The sequence below is a fragment of the Salvelinus fontinalis genome, chromosome 24 (genome assembly GCF_029448725.1).
Source record: "Salvelinus fontinalis isolate EN_2023a chromosome 24, ASM2944872v1, whole genome shotgun sequence".
NCBI lineage: Eukaryota > Metazoa > Chordata > Actinopteri > Salmoniformes > Salmonidae > Salvelinus > Salvelinus fontinalis.
Genome location: NC_074688.1, coordinates 18,833,066 through 18,856,016, shown reverse-complemented (window position 1 = coordinate 18,856,016; position 22,951 = coordinate 18,833,066). Strand labels below are relative to the sequence as shown.

Genomic DNA, 22,951 nt, shown 5'->3' with positions numbered 1-22,951 from the left:
TGAATGAATGATTGAATGAATAAGAGACCCCTGAATGAATGATTGAATGAATAAGAGACCCCTGAATGAATAAGAGACCCCTGAATTAATGAGACCCCTGAATGAATGATTGAATGAATAAGAGACCCCTGAATGAATAAGAGACCCCTGAATTAATGAATAAGAGACCCCTGAATTAATGAATGAATAAGAGACCCCTGAATGAATGAATGAATAACAGGCCCCTGAATGAATGAGAGACCCCTGAATGAATGAACGAATGAATAAGAGACACCTGAATGAATGAATAAGAGACACCTGAATGAATGAATAAGAGACACATGAATGAATGAGAGATACTCTGAGATTCTTGATATACTGGGTTCACAAATACTTTACCTTGTAAATGCCATTATGGAAAGGGGAGACTCTCACGGGGATGTTCTCCGTTTTGCTCTACGACCCCCACGAGTATCATGGGACTCGTCTGAAGGTAACCCATGGGAATATGGAGGTCGTTTTGTGGCAACAAAAATAAGGGGTTAAATGTATTAAATGTGTCCAAAAAATATGTATATTTCCTGAGCTTTCTTATATCTCTTATAGGACAGACACTTCAAAACATTATTATTCCTTAGGATTTATTTTTTGCCTTTATATAAATGTGTTATTCAATGCATTTCTATGGACTATAGTAGTAAAGGCCAAATTCAGTATTTTATCAAATAATTTAGAAATATTTTTAGGGGGATACCTAAAGGGCCTAAAAATCATAGTCAAATAGCTAAATGATCCATTGAATAACTATTTTAAAACAATTCCATATGTTACCTTTGGGTCGTGGGTCATGAAGGGTTTATTTGTTATGGGCCACACAGTTTTAACTTTTTTTGCTAGACATTAAAGAAACTCTGTACAAATTGAGGCAAAAGATACTTTTAGTCACATATTATGGGGTGAATTTAGTTAAAGATAGAATGGTTAGTCCCAGCAGTAGATCATCGGCTACAGCAACAACACACGTAAGTTAGACCTCAGGGACAATAGCTGCTGTGGCTGGAACTGGTTGTAAGGGATCCAAAAAGCAAATAAACAAATAAGTATTTGTGAATTCATGAAAAGTGAAATTACTCACATTTTATACATAAAAGCATATGGTTGGATGAACTTTAATTTCCCTGAGGGGAAATTGTTTTAGACATGCATTACTGCTGTATGCAAAATAAATACTGTCGTATACACAGCTGGATTCAAAATAAAATGCAATTTGTTGCGTTTTTCTTACCAGTTACTCTTTACATGGCTATAGATTAGAATGAATTGTATTAAGTGTTTTTTCCCCCTGGTCTTCTCTAGAGAGTAATGAGTTCATCCTGTACGCTGTGAGGAACTCCATCCATCGCTATGACCTGGCCACAGGGACCGACCAGGCCCTGCCCCTCTCTGGTCTCCGCGAGGCCGTGGCCCTGGACTTTGACTACCAACGGAACTGCCTCTATTGGGCTGACATCTCGCTGGACACCATACAGGTCAGGGCCTTCACAGAAGGCACTCAGATGTAACCATGACTTACCCTATTCTCTATATAAGTACATTGCTTGTGTACTATATAGGGAATAAAGTACCATTTCAGACACAAAATCTATCCTGTACACACTTCTGAGACCAAAAGTACATTGTGTATCGTGATTAGTGAAAAGTATGTACACACTCCTGTTCTCCCCCTCCAGAGGCTTTGTCTGAACGGCAGTACGGGACAGGAAGTGATCGTGAGGAAAGACCTACAGAATGTGGAGGCCCTCACCTTTGACCCCATCAGCAGGCTGCTTTACTGGGTGGATGCCGGAGCGCAGAGGATTGAGGTAAACATGAGGAACAGGGATTTGTCCAATATTTGATATATACTGAACAAATATATAAATGCAACAATTTCAACAATTTTACTGAGTTACAGTTCATATAAGGAAATCAGCTTACATTCATTAGGCCCACATCTATGGATTTCACATGACTGGGTAGGGGTGCAGCCATGGGTGGGCCTATGCCCTCCCAGGCCCACCCATGGCTGCACCCACTGGGAAGGCAGGCACAGCCAATCAGAATGAGTTGTTCCCCACAAAAGGGCTTTATTACAGACAGAAATACACCTCAGTTTCATCAACTGTCCAGGTGGCTGGTCTAAGATGATCCCGCAGGTAAAGCTTCCTGCCATCCAGGACCTATTTAATAGGTGGTGTCAGAGGAAAGCCCCAAATATTGTCAAATACTCCAGTCACCCAAGTCATAGACTGTTCTCTCGGTACTGCACGGCAAACTGTACCGGAGCGTCAAGTCTAGGTCCAAAAAGCTCCTTAACAGCTTCTACCCCCAAGCCATAAGACTGCTGAACAATTAATCAAACAATTTGCATTGACCTCCCCTCTTTGTTTTTAAACTGCTGCTACTCGTTGTTTATTATCTATATATAGTCACTTTAGTAACTTTACCCGTAGCCTAGTGGTTAGAGCGTTGGGCCGGTTACTGGATCAAATCCCCGAGCTGACAAGGTAAAAATCTGTCGTTCTGAGCAAGACAGTTAACCAACTCTTCCCCGGGCGCTGAAGACATGGATGTCATTTTTATTTTTTATTTACCGTTATTTTACCAGGTAAGTTGACTGAGAACACATTCTCATTTGCAGCAACGACCTGGGGAATAGTTACAGGGGAGAGGAGGGGGATGAATGAGCCAATTGTAAACTGGGGATTATTAGGTGACCATGATGGTTTGAGGGCCAGATTGGGAATTTAGCCAGGACACCGGGGTTAACACCCCTACTCTTACGATAAGTGCCATGGGATCTTTAATGACCTCAGAGAGTCAGGACACCCGTTTAACGTCCCATCCGAAAGACGGCACCCTACACAGGGCAGTGTCCCCAATCACTGCCCTGGGGCATTGGGATATTTTTTAGACCAGAGGAAAGAGTGCCTCCTACTGGCCCTCCAACACCACTTCCAGCAGCATCTGGTCTCCCATCCAGGGACTGACCAGGACCAACCCTGCTTAGCTTCAGAAGCAAGCCAGCAGTGGTATGCAGGGTGGTATGAGGCAGCCCCCCACACCTCTCTGATTCAGAGTGGTTGTGTTAAATGCGGAAGACACATTTCAGTTGAATACATTCAGTTGGATAACTGACTAGGTTTCCCTACATGTACAAAGTACCTCAATTACCCATTGTCCCCAGAGATTACTTGGTACTGGTACTCCCTGTATATAGCCTTGTTATTGTTACGTAATTTTGTGTTACTTTTTATTGTGTTTTTTACTTTAGTGTATTTAGTAAATATTTTCTTAACTCTATTTCTTGAACTGTATTGTTGGTTAAGGGCTTATAAGTAAGCATTTCACGGTAAAGTCTACACATTGTATTTGGTGCATGTGACATACAATTTGATTTGATTTAACAGGGATGTAAACACATTTGTGCACTAAATGTTAGAGTAATAATCTTTTTGTGTGTATGGAACATTTCTGGGATCTTTTATTTCTGCTCATGAAAAATGGGACCAACACTTCACATGTTGCGTTAATATTTTTGTTCAGTGTATATACAATGCATTCGGAAAGTATTTAGACCCCTTCCCATTTCCACACTTGCTTACGTTACAGACTTATTCTAAAATTGCTTTTTTTTTTAACACAATACCCCAGCTATCCTACACACAATACCCCATAATGACAAGCTAAAATAGGTTTTCTGACATTTTTGCAAATGTATTAAAAATTAAAAACAGATACCTTATTTTCATAAGTATTTAAACCCTTTGCTATGAGACTAAATTGAGCTCAGGTGCATCATGTTTCCATTGATCATCCTTGAGATGTTTTCACAACTTGATTGGAGTCCACCTGTGGTAAATTCAATTGATTGGACATGATTTGGAAAGACAAACACCTGTCTATGTAAGGTCCCACAGTTGACAGTGCACGTCAGAGCAAAAACCAAGCCATGAGGTCGAAGGAATTGTCCATAGAGTTCCGTGACAGGATTGTGTCAAGGCACAGATGAATGTCCTTGAGTGGCCCAGTCAGAGCCCGGACTTGAACCGGATCTAACATCTCTGGAGAGACATGAAAATAGTGGTGCAGCGAAGCTCCACATCCAACCCGACAGAGCTTGAAAGGATCTGCAGAGAAGAATGGGAGAAACTTCCCAAATACAGGTGTACCAAGCTTGTAGCGTCATACTCAAGAAGACTTGAGGCTGTAATCGCTGCCAAAGGTGCTTCAGCAAAGTACTGTGTAAAGGGTCTGAATACTTATGTAAATGTAATATTTCAGTTAATTTTTAATACATTGGCAACAAAATTGAAAAACCTGTTATTTCTTTGTCATTATGGGGTATTGTCTGTAGATTTGTTTTCTTTGATGAGGAACAAACACCATTTAATCCATTTTTTAGAATAAGGCTGTAACCTAACAACATGTGGGAAACGTCAAGGGGTCTGAATACTTTTCGAATGCACTGTATGTATCTTTTTTTCTCCATCTGATTGAAGCCCTGTTTGATTTATATTTACATCCTCACCTGATAGACGACATGCTACTGTATAGTATCAGGCAATACAGTGTGTGATGATGGTGACCCACTTCTTGTGTTGTGTAGGTGTCTAACCCTGATGGGGACCTACGTCACACTCTGCTCAACTCCTCAGTGCTGGAGCATCCCAGAGCTCTGGTCCTCATGCCAGGAGAGAGGTAGCACTGTCTAATTACCTTGAATATCTGACAAATGCATTTATGAAGCTTTTGTTTCACAAAAAAATGGTCTCCCAGATGACCGACTGTTAAAGGGGCGATCTGTGATTGCTACGTCCATTTTAGACTTTACCGCTTTGTTTTTTGTTTGAACTGCAGATTGCTCCTTTAACATAAATAACGTCAGTGTTAATATCTGTCAGATATACTTTCCTAATCTGTGACGTGTCTCCTACCAGCCTGATGTTCTGGACGGATTGGGGCGACCATGCGGCTGGCGTGTACCGCGGCTACATGGACGGCTCCAATGTGTCATGCATCGTGTCCGAGGGCGTCCGCTGGCCCAACGGCATCACAGCAGACGACCAATGGCTGTACTGGACCGAGGCCTACGGTGATCGCATCGAGCGGGCCGACTTCACCGGCGGTCAGCGCAGCGTGGTCATGGAGGGCCTGCCTCACCCCTATGCCATTGCTGTTTTCAAGGTTACTTTAGAGTGGTTGATGCACTTATGGAGTATTAAGTGATATTTACAGCTGTTTTTGATCATTTAAATGAATGATGTATACCCATTGATTCTTGAAGAATATCACTTACAAGCTTAGACAAACGAACTAACATCTTTAAAGGTAGACTGCAATATGACCTCTTCATGCACAGCCGGTCAACTTCCTGCTTGCAGATGTCGTCAACAGCAGAATTCGAAATGGCCTAGGACTGTCACTATTGGCTCTTTCCAAATTTGCCTCCTCCCTTGCGGCATGTCCGCATTGTTTCAAGTATTTAATGTTGCATGCAAAAGTACAGTGAAATGCCTTTCTTTCAAACTCAAAACCCAACAATGCAGTAATTAATAACAATGTAATACTAGAACAAACACATGGGAAATGAGAATAAATATGTATAGCACATTAAGTAAGTAAGCATACTATATACCTGGTCAGTTTCAATATCATATTTGCAATGTGCAGGGGTACTGGAGTGATGGAGGTAGATATGTATAGGGGTAAGGTGACTAGGCAACAGGATAGAAGATTAACAGAGTGTGAGTGGGCGTGCGTGTGTGTAGAGTCAGCATAAATGTGTCTTTGGAGTTATCCAATAGAGGCAGTCTTGTCCAATAAGAATGTTACTGATGTCTGGAAGCAAAAAGTCAGCACTCTGTGTATGATGATGTCATATCACAGAGATTCTACTTTTTTAAGGTTATTGAGTGTGCAACACTGGGGAGCACAGTCCCATTGTAGAAATATATCTATGTTTGCTTTCATATAATCTCCCAGTTACTGGGCAAATCCTCATTGGCGTGTGTGTGTTTTCAGAATGACCTGTACTGGGATGACTGGTCAAGGAGGGGCATCTTCAAGGCTCCCAAAGCAGGTTCCCAGGACAACGAACTCATAGTGGGTAGACTGACCGGGGTCATGGACCTCAAAATCTTCTACAAGGGCAAGACCAGAGGTGAGAGACAAGCAGCGAAACCATATTTAACAACCAATGCTCATTCTAAGTAAGCCTTCCAAGAACTTTGATGGTCAGCGTTAAAGAGATATTATGTGTAGTCAGAATGTTACTCTGGAAGCGACAATAGTGGAAGCTTTGTTTGGACACCCCCACTACGTCAGCAGAGCTCATGACAAACCTTTGTGTGTGTGTGTGTCCGCTCTCCTCCAGGCCATAATGCCTGTGCAGACCAACCCTGCAGCCTACTGTGTCTGCCCCTGCCCGGGCACCGCCACACCTGTGTATGCCCCGACGGAGCGCCCACCATCACCCTACCCAACGAACAGCTCCAGTGCCAGTGTCCCACCGGCTACCAGCTCCACAACAGCACCTGCGTCAAGACAGGTGAGACCTGGCACACTCACATAAGTGTGCACACTCTCTCTGACAGACACACGTGCACACAAACACACACACACCCAATGGTCTCGCCGGGTACAAAATACTACTGATCAAATCAAATGTTATTTGTCACATGCACCGAAAACAACAGGCGTAGACCTTACAGTGAAATGCTTACTTACGAGCACTTAACCAACAATTCAGAGTTTGAAAAAGTATGACGAATGTGTTAAATAAACTAAAGGAGAAATAGTAACATAATAAAATAACAATAACTAGGCTATATACAGGGGGTACCGGTAGCGAGTCAATGTACGGGGTAGTCGAGGTAATTGAGGTAATATGTACATTTAGGTAGAGGTAAAGTGACTGCATGGATAATAAACAGATTACATTTACATTTAAGTCATTTAGCAGACACTCTTATCCAGAGCGACTTACAAATTGGTGCATTCACCTTATGATATCCAGTGGAACAACCACTTTACAATAGTGCATCTAAATCTTTTAGGGGGGGGGGGGGGGGGGGGGGGTTAGAAGGATTACTTTATCCTATCCTAGGTATTCCTTAAAGAGGTGGGGTTTCAGGTGTCTCCGGAAGGTGGTGATTGACTCCGCTGACCTGGCGTCGTGAGGGAGTTTGTTCCACCATTGGGGTGCCAGAGCAGCGAACAGTTTTGACTGGGCTGAGCGGGAACTGTACTTCCTCAGAGGTAGGGAGGCGAGCAGGCCAGAGGTGGATGAACGCAGTGCCCTTGTTTGGGTGTAGGGCCTGATCAGAGCCTGAAGGTACGGAGGTGCCGTTCCCCTCACAGCTCCGTAGGCAAGCACCATGGTCTTGTAGCGGATGCGAGCTTCAACTGGAAGCCAGTGGAGAGAGCGGAGGAGCGGGGTGACGTGAGAGAACTAGGGAAAGTTGAACACCAGACGGGCTGCGGCAGATGCATGATAATGTATTGAGGTTCTCAACGTAGTCCTTCAGACGACCCTATCACACTACTACAGATCCACAATGGTGCAGGCTTTTGTTCCAACCTATCACTAACACCCGTGTCACCTAGTTCAACTAATCACCAAGCGAAGAGTTGAATCAGGCGTGTTAGTACTGGGCTGAAACAAAACCCTGCACAGCCTGCGTTGGGTCCGTCGCCAGGAATCGGTATTGAAGATCCCTGCCTCAGTGAATGTAGAGAACCACTGCCCTCCTCGCCCTCTCTCCCTGACTGTCCGTCTGACTCTGGTTGTTGTTGTCCAAGGACCACTAGGGGAGATCCTTTAGGATTCAGATACACTTCTTGATGATGTGTGTTTTATTTGTAACCCAAAATCGAATGAAATTCACCTCCCCCAGAACACACGTGCCTGCCCAACCAGTACCGCTGCTCCAACGGCAAGTGCATCAGCAGCATCTGGAAGTGCGACAGCGACAACGACTGTGGCGACATGAGCGACGAGCAGGAGTGCCGTGAGTGGAGACAAAATTGCACCCTATTCCCTATATAGTGCGCTACTTTTGGGCAGGCCATTTCAGACGCACAGCTAGACAATGGACAACTCACTCACTCACAGATTATTCTGTTTTATTATTATAATACAAATGGTTGGGTGTGGAATACTTGTTGGTAAGGTAAATAGTGAATAAAATGGATCCAACAGATAATGTTCAATAGAGCCAGACTAGAGTTTGTTACTGTCACAATACACTCTGCTTTGAGTCTCTGCTGCTGTTCTTTCTCTCTGTCTTTCTGGGCTCAGTGTCAACACCCTGTCATTCTGTCTGTCCCTCTGTCCCCTGTCCGTCCCCCTCCAGCCACCACCTCCTGTGACCCGTCCATCCAGTTTCGTTGTGTGGCGTCCGGCTCCTGCATCCCGCTGGCCTTCAAGTGTGACCACGAGGACGACTGTGGGGACAACAGTGACGAGGAACACTGTGGTACGAGGAAGAGTGTGTGTGCGCGTGCATGCATGCGTGTGCACACACTTCCAAGCATGTTTTTTTCCTGACTAAGTGTGCTCTATCCTGTATGACTTTTGAGATTGTATATAGCCTATGTGATGCTCCCTCTGATTACTGACTGCGTGTGTATCCCAGAGAGTCACCAGTGTGGACCAGGGGAGTTCACGTGTGCGCGGGGTGTGTGTATCCGTGAGGCCTGGCGATGTGACGGAGACAACGACTGCAGGGACTGGTCGGACGAAGCCAACTGTACAGGTGAGATCAGGGCCGTGTTCAAAGGGAGAACGATGCACTACCTCCGTCTCGCTTTTAGTCTCTCCATCACTCTCTCCCTCTCCCTCCCTCCCTCCCGGTCTCAGTGGGTCACCACACCTGTGAGGCCAGTAGGTTCCAGTGTCTCACGGGCCACTGTATCCCTAAGCGCTGGGTGTGTGACGGTGATGACGACTGTCAGGACAGCTCTGACGAGGAGCAAGCACATTGCGGTGAGAACACACACGCGCGCGCACACACACACACACACACGCATAGACACAGACCTCTCTCTGCTTGACACCAACACCCACGATGTTATGTCATTGTTACGACGGCGCTATGACAGTGTTAGGTAGCATTTATGGACGGTTCAAGCAAAGTGTTACCCATATTTCTGTGCACGGTCTTTGATAGGATGGCTTGGCACTAACAGATGCTGTGTTCTTGTTGACAGTGGGGGATCGCTGTAATGGCTTCCTGTGTTCCAACGGCACCTGTCTGCCTGCCAGCGCCCACTGCAACGGAGTACAGGACTGCCCAGGGGGCGCCGACGAGCAACACTGTGGTGAGTGACCAACTGAAAGTCTAACCCCGAAACTAGACTGCAAACTATAGAAATAGGATCTCCGGGAAATAGGATCTATTTCTATGCTGTAGACATTTTGTATGTTGTTTTTCGCCCCCAGATGCACTTTGGTGTCTCAAAAAACGGAAACGTTTTGAGGGGTATTGTCATAGACTGGTTTTTGTCATCAATACATTCACCTGAGGTTGGTTGAGAATATTTCAGACGTATGCCATTGTAATATAGTAGTACTGTGTGTGTCCCCTCCTTGCAGATCCCCTGTGTACGCGCTACATGGATTTTGTTTGTCAGAACCGAGCCCAGTGCCTTTTCCAGTCTCTGGTGTGTGACGGCACCAAACACTGCGAGGACGGATCCGATGAGGACGTGGCCTACGCCGGCTGCTGTGAGTCCTTCTCCACTAACCCCACCACTACTATCGCAGAAAACACTACAACTGCAACCGTCACTAAATACATTTGCTGTTACATAGCCCAGGCTTTTTCTTCCTGTGCACGTGACCTGACCTGGGTCGTGTTCATATGAAATCCGTTTCAAAACGTTGTGCAACGGAAAAGGAACACGCGTTCCTCATCTGCTTTCACTCCCTGTTTTCTCCATGACCCAGGAACATGTTTGGTCAGGTCAGGAAAAACTAAATGAATGCATCGATACTAGAAAGGCATTGAAGTAAGTTGTTGTCGTTTGTTGTACTGATTGCCACTCGTCTCTCTAGCCACTCACCCTGAGTTTGAGAAGACGTGTGACGCCTACAACTTCCAGTGTGCCAACGGAGTGTGTGTGAGCCTGGGGTGGAAGTGTGACGGTATGAACGACTGCGGGGACTACTCTGATGAAGCCAACTGTGGTGAGTACACACAATGGGTGTGTGTGTGCAGCTATGTACACTGCAGCGCTTTATAAATGAATGTATCTAGAAATGAGATTATTCCTGAGTGTGTGTATGTTCCAGGCTCCCCCACTGAGGGGCCAGGCTGCACACGGGACTTCCAATACGAGTGTCGTAATGGGCGCTGTGTGCCCTCCTGGTGGAAGTGTGACGGAGAGAATGACTGCGGAGACTGGTCTGACGAGGCTCAGTGCACTGGTACACACACACACACACACACACACACACACACACACACACACACACTTTCTCTCTCTCGCTGTCTTTCTCTCTGTCTCTCTCTGTCTCTGTCTCTCTCTGTCTCTCACTCACTTACTCTTACTCTGTTATTCCTGCCAGATCTCTGTGACCAAACCATTTGAAGTGTCATGTGTATCTGAACCTCTTCCTCTCTTGTTTTCTTAGGAGTCACTCCACACACCCCTGCCCCAGGCCCATCGTCCTGCGCCCCTAACCGCTTCCACTGTGGCTCGGGAGCCTGTATAGTCAACTCCTGGGTGTGTGACGGCTACGCTGACTGTCCCGATGGCAGTGATGAACTGGGCTGTCCCACAGGTGAACCACCATCTCCATCTACACCAAAGGGCTTGCCACCTTGGCTACACAGCTCAGGACTAGTTATATAGCTGTATGTAGCTAGGTAGGGCCAGGTGGTTATTACTGACCATGTGACTTGACCAGAAAACACTTTGGAGCTATTTGTCTCCTTTCATTCATCTGCAGTGATTGGAAAATACTTGACAGGTGAAAACAATATGGTGGAAATTCATCATTAGACTAGTAAGACAGAGGGGCGCTGATTCGCTCGCTCGCTCGGATGCTTTCCACGGTGAGAGAGTTTCAGACACGAATTGAAGGAAAGTTAGCGGGTGCACAGTGCACTGTTCGGATGCTGGAATTATTTTGGACGAACATGCGAAGGTAACTTACTTTTTGAAGTGATTCGTTTGATAATCAGACGAAAATATCGTGACTGGTTGTGTTCGTGCGACATAAAAATGTAATACATTTTTTTGCAGTTAAATTACATGTCTTTACTTTAAAATCTATAAAAAAAATATATACGTAGGAAGTCCCATAAAAAAAAACCTGCCCCCTTATCAAAAAAATCGAATGCCCGTCAAACTGATATGTTCTGGCACTGGCCCTGTGGTTATGTTTTGTTTCCAAGGCACAGCCAAAGGCACGGCGACACAGGCCCCGTGGCCCACCCACGCCCCTCCCCTGCCCCCTGGCCGTTGCAGCAAGGGCCAGTTCCTCTGCCGGAAGCCCCCCACCTGCATCCCTGATTGGCAGCGCTGCGACGGCCACCAGCACTGCCTGGACGGTTCGGACGAAGCCCACTGTCGTAAGTGTTACACACAGAGTGTGGATGACCTATGCTCCTCATGGGGCCTATGTCAGTCAGTCAATACACAGACGTGAGTGGGGACTTTCAAACTGGCCAAAAGGGTGAAACACGTAGCCAACCCAGTAACGGTGTTAATTCATAAAATGCACAAAATGCTGTAAGAAACACAGATCCACAACATGACTAAGACACTTGAACGTTGACGTCTCACTCGGCGTGCCACATCTCAAAAAGGAGATGTGGTTCTCACACTTGTTTCTCTTCCCCTTTTCTCTCTTTCCCTTCCTCCCGTCTTCTTCCCACCCCCCCTCTCACACTCTCTGTCTGATAGCCACGCGAGGGCCTCTGACATGTGTTAACGGCACGCACTGCGCTGACGGGGAAACCTGTCTGCTGGACGGTGAGAAGTGTGACGGCTTCATGGACTGCTCCGATCACAGTGACGAGGACAACTGCACCTGTGAGTCTTCAGTAGCCAGGCTTCTTCCGCACATAAAGGGAGACTCGGGAATATGACATCATCCTGCTTTACAGACGTCAACAAAAACAGACTTCAAATCTGCCCAAGGAAGACTGCCTCTATTGGCTCTTGAAACAGAGCTAATAGTGGCAGTCCTGGCCAATTATAATGTTATTGTTGTTTATTTCTGTAAGCAGGAAGTGGCTCTGCTGTGTATTAAGATGTCATATACTTCTAATGAAAATCATGTCACGCCCCAATCAATTTACATAAGCGAAGTCTTCACTCATCTTTTCACTTGTATCTCTCCTCGCCAACGTTTGTACTGGGGGTGGGTTTCTGACCTGTCTCTCTGTAGCCGACTCTCTGGTCTACAAGATCCAGAACCTGCGGTGGACGGCAGACTTCTCTGGCGCCATCACCCTCACCTGGTCCAGACCTAAGAACCTGCCCCTGGCTTCCTGCTACTTCCTCATCTACTACAGGTCAGTCAGTCAGTCTGTGTGTTTTGTGTGTGTGTCCAGAGCCAGCTCTAGCCTTTTGGGGGCCCTAAGTAAGATTTGGTTGCCCCCCCCCAACATTGCGGCAAAACATTTTAGTGGCCCCCCCATCTGGACGGCAGAGAAGAATTTAAGTTTTAAAGTTAATTTCCTGCAATGTCATGGGGCATAGAGAAAATGTTACCGTTTTGAATCAAGTTTTCTGTAATTGTATTACAATTTTATAACACATTGCAATTCTACTCATTTTGCCATGAGGCGGAGATGCAGTTTTAAAGCAAATTTCCTGCTATATTACACATTTCACCATGACTTTGACATTGATATGATATCTGCGTCAGAATGACTAACAAAATCAATGGGGGCCCCAGGAGGTCAGGGCCCTGGGCACGTGCCCTGTCAATATTCGGCCATGATTACTACAAGTTTGGCCGGTGGCCCCTAAGCGACCGCTTATGTCGCTTATGTGTGTCTGACTGTGTGTGTTTGTATATCTGTCTCTGTATGCTAGGCTGGTGGGCACCCAGCAGTGGACCTCCATGGACACACACAGCAACAAGAGCAGCTACACCCTGTCGGTGCTGAAGCCAGACACCACGTACCAGGTGAAGGTTCTGACGCAGTGTCTCAGCAAGCAGCACAAGACCAACGATGTGTTGACCCTGAGAACGCCCGAGGGATGTGAGTAATGTCCCGTGTACACCACACGACGTTCAAAATCCTAACACCGCTGAGCCTCTCACGTCAAACAACCGTTTTTCCTGTAGTTTCTTGTCTGGCTGACACAGACGGAGGATCACACACTACGAGATTCTTCTCTTGGTCGCGATGATTCTCAGTACCACGCTGTCTCGCGAAAACAATAATGTGGTTAGATTGTTAATGTAGCTAGAACAAGCCGTGGCTAAAAGCAGCCTCAAATCAAATTTTCAGTCAGACATTCGTGCTTGCCACACAGAGTTGAAATACCTACTCAATACATTTTGAATTGAACAACATTGCTTGTGGCAAGCTCTCATTGGCTATTGCTGATCACCGTTCTTTCAATGGAGGAGGAGGGGAGAGATGAGAGGGGGGTGGGTGTTGGGGAGGGGAGAAAGAGAAGGGAGAGAGCGAGGGAAAGGTAGACACAATCGTTTCACTGTGTCTGTTCACAGCAGAGGATTTGTCGAAGGCTTGACTTCACACATTGATCATGTGTTTAGTGTGGTTGTTTTTCACACCCTAGTTGAATGCACTGCTTGTTAGTTGCTCGGCTAACTGACAGGCAAAAGGAGTAACAAAAGGAATAATGTAGATTTAGGATTATTATCCAGTACCCAGATTAAGCCTAACCCTGGACTGAAAGGCATGCTCAATGGAGATTTTCTATCGAAAGGGTCTTGGAAATACCCATTCATGTTTCTATCACTTTTGAAGTTTTTGGCCTGCCTGTAATAGTGTTTTAAGCTATGAATTGAATATTATGGTGGACTGACAGTACGGTAATGTAATGGTTGTTGCAGTGCCCGACCCCCCCAGAAACCTGCAGCTGTCATGTGACAACGGAGAGGACGGCACGGTGGAGGCCTCGTGGAGCACTCCGGACAAAGCCCACGGCCTGATCCGGGAGTACATTGTGAGTTAGCCTGCCCAGGCAATGTTGTTTCCTCTGGTAAACTTAATAACCGCCTCTCCATTCTTAGTGTCATGTCCTGAGCAGTAGGGCTGTAAGAAGAGATGGAAACATATGGACATCCAATGGCTTTGAGCGGGTGCTGGAGATCAAAGTTAATGTTCATCAGCAAAAATATGAAAGACTCCACACGCTGCAATGTGGGTTTATTATTAACACAAACAATGTTTCAACCCAGTTTTTCCTGTTTTGTTTCTCTCTATATGTGTGTGTCTGTGCGTGTGCGTGTGTGTGTGACCGTGTGTGTGTGTGTGTGTGTGTGTGACCGTATGTGTGTGTGTGTGACAGGTGGAGTACAGTGAAAAAGGTGTGGAGTGGTTCTCTCAGCGAAGCACCGGCAACGGTGTGGAGGTCAAAAACCTACAGCCCAGCACTCTGTACAAGTTTAGAGTAAGAGACCTGTCTTTCAGAGCAGCTTCATAGTGACATTTGCCTTCATAACATGAAGGTAACGTGAGCTCTTAGAATTGTTGAGTTGTGAACCTGTCTGATGAGTTGTGAACGTGTGTTTTCAGGTGGCAGCAGTGACGGGTCGAGGTATGGGGAACTGGACTGACGTTAAATCCATCATCCCTAAGAAAGGTATGACAGAATCTCTCATGATCATTGCCTGACAATTTATAATATGGCATGATGATAGTTTGATACATTTGACAAATTCTCTAATCCAGGGTTTCTTAAACTATGGGTCAAGACCAAAAGTGGGCCCTGGGCATGTGAGAGGTGGGTCGCAAGTTATAAGAATACTTCTATAATCCCACGCTATTTCATTTTAGTTTGGGTTGTGGAGATTTGGGTCACCGGAGGATGGTACATTTCTTAATTTGGTCTCGAGCTGCGGCAGGAAGCTTAGTGGTTAGAGCGTTGGGCCTGTAACCGAAAGGTTGATGGATCGAATCCCCGAGCTGACAAGATAAAAATCTGTCGTTCTGCCCCTGAGCAAGGCAGTTAACCCACTCTTCTCCGGGCGCCGAAGACGTGGATGTCATTTAAGGCAGCCCCCCGCACCTTTCTGAATCAGAGGGGTTGGGTTAAATGCGGAAGACACATTTCATTTGAAGGCATTCAGTTGTACACCTGACTAGGTATCTCCCTTTCCCTTTCCCTAATCCTTCAGTGCGCTTTGTCTACTGTTTGCATTGTGGAGATTTACAGTGTTCTATCGCCCTCTGCTGGCCGCCAGTATGTAGTTGTCTTATGTATTGGAGCTGATGCTTATTGTGTCTCTCACTCTCTCAGCTCTGCCACCCCCCTCAGTTATCACCGATAGCATCACAGAAGACTCGATGAGCCTATCTTTCAGCTTTAACTCCCAATATGAGGTCAGTTGGTGTGCGTGCGTGCGTGAGTTAGTGCTTATGTGTTCTAACTTGCCCTATAATTCTGCCGTTGTTCCGTGGGTGTGCAGGTGAGGCAGTATGTGGTGGTGCTGTCTTGGGTGTTTGATGCTCACGTGAAGGAGAGCAGGAACTACACTGTGCGAGGCAGCATACTGAAAGGTAGGTTCCTGTCTGCCTCTAGTGTCCACACATTTTCGGACAATTAAACAGCAAGTGTTTTTCAAACACATAACTTCGTCATACGCATCACATACACACACTTCTGTGTTTTCAATATCCTAACCCAACTCTGTCGGTCGGTCTGTCTGTCTCTGTATCTACCTGTACACTTGCAGCTGCCAACCTGACCACGGGGACCATCTACGAGGTGGCTGTGTGGGCCCAGACCGGTGTAGGAGACAGCCCCACAGCCCTGTCTCGCCAGCAGACCAAAGGCACCCAGCCGGAGCCTCCCCTCCTCAAGGCCCGGGCCCTCAACCAGAGCTCTGTGGACTGCAGCTGGACTGTAACCGGAGCCCCTGCACAGGTAACACGGTCACAGCATGACAGCTACTGTATTACAGACATGGGTCATGTTCATTAGGGCACACAACGGAAAACATCATTTAACTTTTTGGGACTGAAAATTTCAGGTAGTCCCTATCCGTTTTCTATTTGGTGCCTAATGAACATGACCCTGGGTTTAAGTAGTATCTGTAGTATACTTTCAAATGCTTCAGGCATTTGATTGAGCCTGTCTTGAGTGCCTGATGGGCGGGGTTTGCGCTATTCCATTGGTTCCAGGCAAGATCAATTAAGCGAGTCCCCACAAGCAAAATATAATAAGGAATTTCATAGATGAGTCATAATTGATTGGATATATAAAGCTCTTTTCCAGATGCCCAGTGTGGTTGTTGTCTGTCTGTACAGGTGTATGGCATCTTCTTTGCCACCTCCTTCTTGGACCTGTACCGCAGCCCTCACAGTGTGAACACCAGCGTTAGCAGCCGGACCGTCACTGTGGACAGTGATGAGCAGTACCTGTTCCTCGTGAGTTCACACCCTTACTCCTCTTCACCCTGATTCCTCTCTCAATGCCTCAGATACAGAATCAGAAAACTTTATTGACATGCAACACGGTTGGCTAGGGATTTTTCGTTCTTACCCAAGATTCCATTTTGGTTTTAAACTGTACTGAACTGTAAAATGATCGACTGCAGAAAATCCGCTCACAGTTAACCTATGTGTGCATTTTTGGTTTCTAAAGAACAATATCTGTGTGTGTGTGTGTGTGCGTGTTCACTTGTGTGTGACAGGTGCGGGCCATCTCTCCCTACCTGGGCCCTCCCTCTGACTATGCGGTGGTTAAGATGATTCCCAACGAGCGGCTGCCTCCTCGTAACTTGCACAAGGTGCGCGTTGAGAAGACCCAGGCTATGTTGAAGTGGCAGCCTCCCTACGACTCCCCCAGCGCTCCTCTGGTAAGGCCATCCTCGCACACCCTCGAGCGTCAGCTCTTTCCGATACATTTTGTCTGGTTCCTGGGTTAAAGTGATAGTTACCTTTTTTTTGAAGTGAGTTGAAGCTTAAACTTCAAAACAGACCCAGAGTGTGGATTGCACTCTCTCCTTGTCCATAGACTTCTTTCAGTGTAAGGAAACTTTATTGTTTGAAAATTGAGTGAACTATCCCTTAAATAAAGCCTCTAAAAACCTGACTGACCAGGTAATATACAGTACACCTGATATAGTAACATGAACAGTTGTCCCACACAAACCATAAACCTGTCTGTCCATGTCTGGATCTCAAATGACACCCTATTCCCTTTTAAGTGCACTACTTTTGACCAGGGCTCTGGTCATTAGGGTGCCATTTTGGATGCCAATACGTATGTCATTTATTGTTCTTTTGTTGTATTATTTTACTGTAAACTGTGTTGAGATTGTTAAATGCACTCTCAATAAAGTTTGATTTGGATGTGTCCGTCCCGTGCAGACGTACGCGGTGCACCTGAAGGACGTGGTGCGTAAGACTGAGAGCAGCTACAAGCTGACCACCCAGAACAACACGGTGGAGTACTGCCTCAAAGGCCTGGAGCCCGGCGGACACTACAGCGTCTCCGTCCGCCTGCGCAACATGAGCAAGGAGGCCAGCTACACGCTCAATACAAGTACGGCCTGGCTTATGCCCCGGGGATGGGCGCGTTCCAGGTCATCTTTATTGCAGTCGACAATCAGTTTTCTTTCCCACAATGCCCGGAGAGGAGTTAAAACATCTCAGGGGTCATGTTAGTGAGATGTAGCGATCTTCTGGGATGTGCAGCCCGACTGAAATAGAGATAGACAACCTGGAACGCCCCCACCATCTGTTATATAGTGGCTGGGAACTAGTCAGGGCTTCTTGTATATTAAAGGAGTTAAAGGTAGAGTGCCAACAGATCTGGGGAGACCACATTCAAAACCCAATGGGGATTGTTTTAACATGAACATAATTGTATGAATGTGTGTTGAGAAAGTTGTTTCCTTCTACTCTGTGTGGACATAGTGCCCCTGCCTGCTCCAGAGGCTCTGAAGATCCTGACGGAGAAAGACCATGTGTTCCTCTTCTGGAAGAGTTTGGCCGTAAAGGAGAGGAGCTTCAATGAGAGCAGGGTGAGGGACACACACAGCTGTATCTCCCTGTGATGACAGATCAACCCCACTGTCTTTTAGTTCCTCTGATATTCACCATCAATGTCTGTCTGTCTGCACGTCCGTGCTCGGTGTCTCTCCGCAGGGCTACGAGGTGCACGTGTACGACAGCCTGTCCAACTCCACCGTGCTCCTGGGTAACACCACGGAGACCTTCTTCCGGATCAGCAGCCTGCTGGCGGGCCACAACTACACCTTCTCTGTCCAGGCCCGCTGCCTGCTCAACGGACAGCTGTGTGGCAAGTCCGCCCTGCTGCTCTACGACCAGCTGGGACAAGGTGAGAGAAGGAGGAGGCACTGGGGAGGATGGGAAGTTACGGGACAGATTTACTAAGATCCTGCATGAATCCTAAACGTCTGTTTCAGTAACAATGTGTGGTGACCTTCATACAACAGAAGGATAAAAGTTATCACTCTCAATTGATGGATATGGTGATAGTTTTCCGTGTTAATCTTACTTCAGTAAGAAATTTGTGAGATAAAAGTACATAAAGAATCTCTCATAATGGCTCCCTCATATACTGTATGCTCAATGTCAGTCGGTGAATGTCACTCACCAGGTATACCCCCCCCCCTCCTCTCCGTGCAGGTCCCAGCGAGGCAGTGCGGAGCTCGGGTCAGTCAGGGGACATGGCAGTAGTGGTGGTGCCGGTGTTGTTCCTGCTGCTGCTGGGGCTGTGTGGGGGCCTGGTGGTCCTGTACCTGAGGCACCGCCGCCTTCAGAACAACTTCACCGCCTTCGCCAACAGCCACTACAACTCCCGCCTGGGCTCGGCCATCTTCTCCTCAGGGGACGAGCTGGGTAAGACTCCTTGGTTAAGTTCTATATCGAAGTAGCCCCACACATCCGTAGTTGCGTTGCTCCCTTGTTTTGTGCTCCTGTGCAGGACGCTTGATGTTACTGTTGACTGTGACGGTTGTAATGGAGGTTGATGTTATCAGTCTACACTGTGTTGAACTTGAACCACACTGTCTTTACTTGTGAACTGACACCCATAGATAATGCCTCTCTACGTCCATCTGATTGGCACGGCTTTTGATCAAACATTTCTAGGGCCCGGAGTTTCTCCTGACCGCGTGACCTGACCATAAAAACTCTGGGCTTCAGTTAAAGGCTGTGCTACTAGGGACCGTAGTTTGTCCTTGTCAGGTCCCATCGTCCGGAGAAACTCCTAGCCCCACTAGAAAACCACATTTTTGCATGATCCGTTCTGATGCAACTATCATGTCCTTCTTCCCTCCTCCGTTCATCTCTCCTTTCCCCGTCCTCCTTAAAGGTGACGATGACGAAGACGCCCCCATGATCAGCGGCTTCTCAGACGACGTTCCCATGGTGATTGCGTAGTGGGACCACCCCTTCACGTCGTCGTCTTCTTTTCCTCCCTATCACTCTACTACACACTCTGCCCTGCCTGTCCCAACCCGTCACCTACGCGCTGGTGCCCACGTGGTATGACCAAAAAGTCAGAGGTCACGAAAGAAGGTGCGCCAACACTTTCGTCAACCAACCCACTCTGAGAAAAAAGTCTTATTGGATTCAGGATCAAAGGAAGAAAAGTGAAGCGCAACAAGAGATATTTTTTTGAAAAATACGATGCACTTTTTTTGGATGCGCAATAACTTATTTTTTTATACATAATATATATATATATATATATATATATATATATATATCGGTCAAATGACTTTGTTGATCGGGAACTGATGCTAACTGTGAAGGATTGTGAGTTTGTCAGGCGAGTCGTGTGTTAGAGAAAATCCCCTTTTGAGTTACAAACTCACTCCATAAAGAACTGTTCATTGCTTGAAGCCAAAATAAGCACCTAGCAAAAAACATCCAATGCAGAAAATATACACCTAATACTGTAAAAGTAAAAAAATATGTTTTACAAGGAAATGCTTCATAAAAAGATTTAGGAACTCAAGCTCTTGATACAGCATAAATTAACTTAGTTTTCATGGTATTTATTCATGGTACGTTGTTCAGTGTCCGTACTGAAATCGATCTGAATATGTTGCTGTCTGTTGGAATGAGATCACTTTAATCTGTTGATATTTGGTTTGAAACTGTCCATTAGTCTAAACACAACAATTGGCGTCCGAGTAACCATCAAATGAGTAGCGATTAGATGAAATCGATGGCACCATGCTGTGTCTTATAGATCCATGTTCCTCCTACCACCAGCACAGGAGTGGCTGTAGTCAACTCAGCAGTAACAATAGTACCGAAAAGTTATTCCCGTTTACCGTGCTATTAACTCCAAAACGTCAGCGCGATCATTCTGTTGTGTTTCTCTACTCGCAATGCTGCATCGATAATGCTGTAGGTGGATCTATAGGAAAATAGTTTGATTTTAATTGGTTTTATCAGGACCACCACGGTGTAAATATTATTGTTATTCAAATATTATTACGCCCAATTAGCTGCCGTTAGTTTGTAGTGTTTGGAACGTTTGTCTCTGATGTTCTCAGGGAACTGAGTCTTTGTCTGGTCTGACACTGGCGTGGTCTGATCATCTGAGTCTTTCGCCAACACTCGGGAACCCTCACTGAGGTACTATAGTAACCCTAGGGGCAATGATGAGCATGATGTTGGAATGACGTCATTTTATGGTTGTAAACTGTTTTTCTGGTTGAGAAGAAGTTATAAAACCAGATTACAAGGAACTTGTCTCTGTTTCAAACTATGTATTTTTCATGACGAGAGCAAGATGTCATGGGAAAGACGTCACATTTTGGTTGTTGTGGTTGCTGTTATTCTTCTTTTTTTTACAAAAAATGTATACTTCCAATCTACAACCTGATGATAATGTCATTAAAGACATTATAATGACGTGATGGAAACCACTTTTGCTTGCTGGGATAGCAGTATGATGTTTAGGTCACAGTGAGGGGGACTGTGTCCAGCTCTGTCTCACTGTGTAGCCAAATGCTTCACGTCAATAGGATGTGACAAGCTTAAGAAGAATATTTAATTGTATTTTTCCCTTTCCCATCCTATTGTGTAGTCATGAAACGTGTATTTTCGTCTATGCTAAAGAGCCATTTCAAGTTGATGTAAGGTATGATGCTTGTATTCATTGACCTGTTTTTTGGTTTATTTGTAAATTTGTTCATGAATGTATTTTATATCTGTGATTTTATGGCTTTGGGGCGATGTGGAAACCGGTCACGTTACTAGTCCCCCCCCCTTCTACCTCCCACCCCTCGTGTGAAATGGATACATTTGCAGTCCTCTCACTTTGTAAAGCCAAAAAACTCTACTTTGAATGGTTCACCCCTATACTCTTGGAAGAGAGACCTGAAAATGGATTTTGATAGTGTCTGACTGTAGACTGGTTCAGGGCAGGCATCGTGCCCCCAGGCACCAGGACCACGTTCCCACCTCCATTCCCCTATCCCACTGTGGGGGTGACGTCACAGCAGCCCCCCCCTCCCCCTCCCCCTAGCACTCTTCCTTCCCGGTCACTGCAGGGCTGCTTTCACTACATTGTTTTGACGTTCTTCTCCGTAAGGTACTTGTGATTCTATCTCCCCCTTTTCTGCTTTCCTGGCCTTAAATAGTGTTGATACTGTTTATTTTCTGTGGACTTCGATTTGCCACATATGCCTTATTAGAAAACACATTGAGTTTGTATGTATGTACTGTATTTATGACGACACAAGTGCACACCCACACTCACAATACCCTTACACAATGCTAAAGAGAATGATCTGTACTGAAGAGAGAGCAGTAGAAGTTGTTATTGTTATATACAGGTCACTACTCCTGTCTGCATTGGCTGTTTAAAAGGCACATATCTAAAGCCACCTGATGATTTTATCTCATGTAGTCCAAGTTTTGACAATTGTACAAAATATAATTCTTGATTATTGTGTGACCGTTTCAACCCCTACCCCCTCCCAATGTAGACTTTTTTTTCTTTCTGTAAAATAGTATGCTTAAAGTTTTTTGCACAGAATATAATGTTGGACACCGCCATATTTTAATATGTTGATCTTGCTTGCTTATGGGGGTCTCAAGGACGTGAGACGTTTGAGGTACAGTGTGAAGTGTTTTTAAAACCACTTATACTGAAATAAACTTACTGGAAATGTGGCAAAGCCTCATTTTCCTCTTCTTTCTCAGAGAGGATGGATGGATGGATAGAAACAACAACACTGAAGATCTCTGCTTTCTAAAATGTTTATTGAATTATTTTTAGTTTACTTCACTGTCTTTAGTCAGTGTCCTTCCAACTTACAAATGTTTTTGATAGAAATAAACAAATCTCCCATCGATCACACACAGTGGCACAGAGTCTCCTCAAAGGCCCTTAACAAAGTGAAGGCAAACGCATAGCCTTGGTTAACCACAGAATGCTATGAGTAAGTCCTTCAGTATTTGGCAGCGCGAGACAGGAAGGAGTGCATGTAAACAGTGAGGTGAAGGGTGTGTCTGTAGAGGCTTTAGAGTACGGATGTCCTGGAGATGAACTGGGATCAGTCTTTAATCAGGCCACTCTCACTGTGGTTTTTGACTCGCGTCTCCTCTTTGCACCCAAAACATTCTGGGGCCGGCCAAAATCTCCTCGCCTTTTCATCCTCCCTCCTTCCTCCAGTCATGCAGAACGGCCACAGCTCCACTGACGCTCATAGGCTTTTATGACTGTTGAGTGAAGGGCATTGTCCACACTCTCAGGGGAACTTCTGGGAAAGAGACAG

The 22,951-nt window shown here is 45.8% G+C and overlaps 1 protein-coding gene and 1 long non-coding RNA gene across 3 annotated transcripts in view; one reads left to right on the top strand and one right to left on the bottom strand.

The window, feature by feature from the left end:
• Positions 1-22,351, top strand: part of LOC129822085 (sortilin-related receptor-like) — a 76,534-nt gene extending 54,183 nt beyond the window's left edge. For both annotated transcript variants that reach the window (XM_055879988.1, XM_055879989.1), the window contains exons 17-48: positions 1,336-1,508; positions 1,710-1,841; positions 4,628-4,719; positions 4,959-5,205; positions 6,043-6,181; positions 6,395-6,568; positions 7,917-8,030; positions 8,376-8,498; positions 8,658-8,777; positions 8,882-9,007; positions 9,232-9,342; positions 9,617-9,748; positions 10,079-10,210; positions 10,316-10,450; positions 10,658-10,807; positions 11,424-11,600; positions 11,935-12,063; positions 12,422-12,548; positions 13,075-13,244; positions 14,069-14,181; positions 14,527-14,628; positions 14,754-14,820; positions 15,478-15,560; positions 15,647-15,737; positions 15,914-16,104; positions 16,488-16,607; positions 16,874-17,038; positions 17,553-17,727; positions 18,102-18,208; positions 18,333-18,525; positions 18,837-19,049; positions 19,525-22,351. In XM_055879988.1, coding sequence (XP_055735963.1) covers positions 1,336-1,508; positions 1,710-1,841; positions 4,628-4,719; positions 4,959-5,205; positions 6,043-6,181; positions 6,395-6,568; positions 7,917-8,030; positions 8,376-8,498; positions 8,658-8,777; positions 8,882-9,007; positions 9,232-9,342; positions 9,617-9,748; positions 10,079-10,210; positions 10,316-10,450; positions 10,658-10,807; positions 11,424-11,600; positions 11,935-12,063; positions 12,422-12,548; positions 13,075-13,244; positions 14,069-14,181; positions 14,527-14,628; positions 14,754-14,820; positions 15,478-15,560; positions 15,647-15,737; positions 15,914-16,104; positions 16,488-16,607; positions 16,874-17,038; positions 17,553-17,727; positions 18,102-18,208; positions 18,333-18,525; positions 18,837-19,049; positions 19,525-19,592 — 4,391 coding nt within the window. In that variant the 3' untranslated portion in view covers positions 19,593-22,351. The remainder of the gene's footprint in view (positions 1-1,335; positions 1,509-1,709; positions 1,842-4,627; positions 4,720-4,958; positions 5,206-6,042; positions 6,182-6,394; positions 6,569-7,916; positions 8,031-8,375; positions 8,499-8,657; positions 8,778-8,881; positions 9,008-9,231; positions 9,343-9,616; positions 9,749-10,078; positions 10,211-10,315; positions 10,451-10,657; positions 10,808-11,423; positions 11,601-11,934; positions 12,064-12,421; positions 12,549-13,074; positions 13,245-14,068; positions 14,182-14,526; positions 14,629-14,753; positions 14,821-15,477; positions 15,561-15,646; positions 15,738-15,913; positions 16,105-16,487; positions 16,608-16,873; positions 17,039-17,552; positions 17,728-18,101; positions 18,209-18,332; positions 18,526-18,836; positions 19,050-19,524) is intronic.
• A 66-nt stretch (positions 22,352-22,417) lies between these two features.
• LOC129822107 (uncharacterized) overlaps positions 22,418-22,951 on the bottom strand; it is a 49,236-nt gene continuing 48,702 nt past the window's right edge. Inside the window, exon 3 of the long non-coding RNA XR_008754447.1 lies at positions 22,418-22,936. This is a non-coding gene — a long non-coding RNA (uncharacterized LOC129822107). The remainder of the gene's footprint in view (positions 22,937-22,951) is intronic.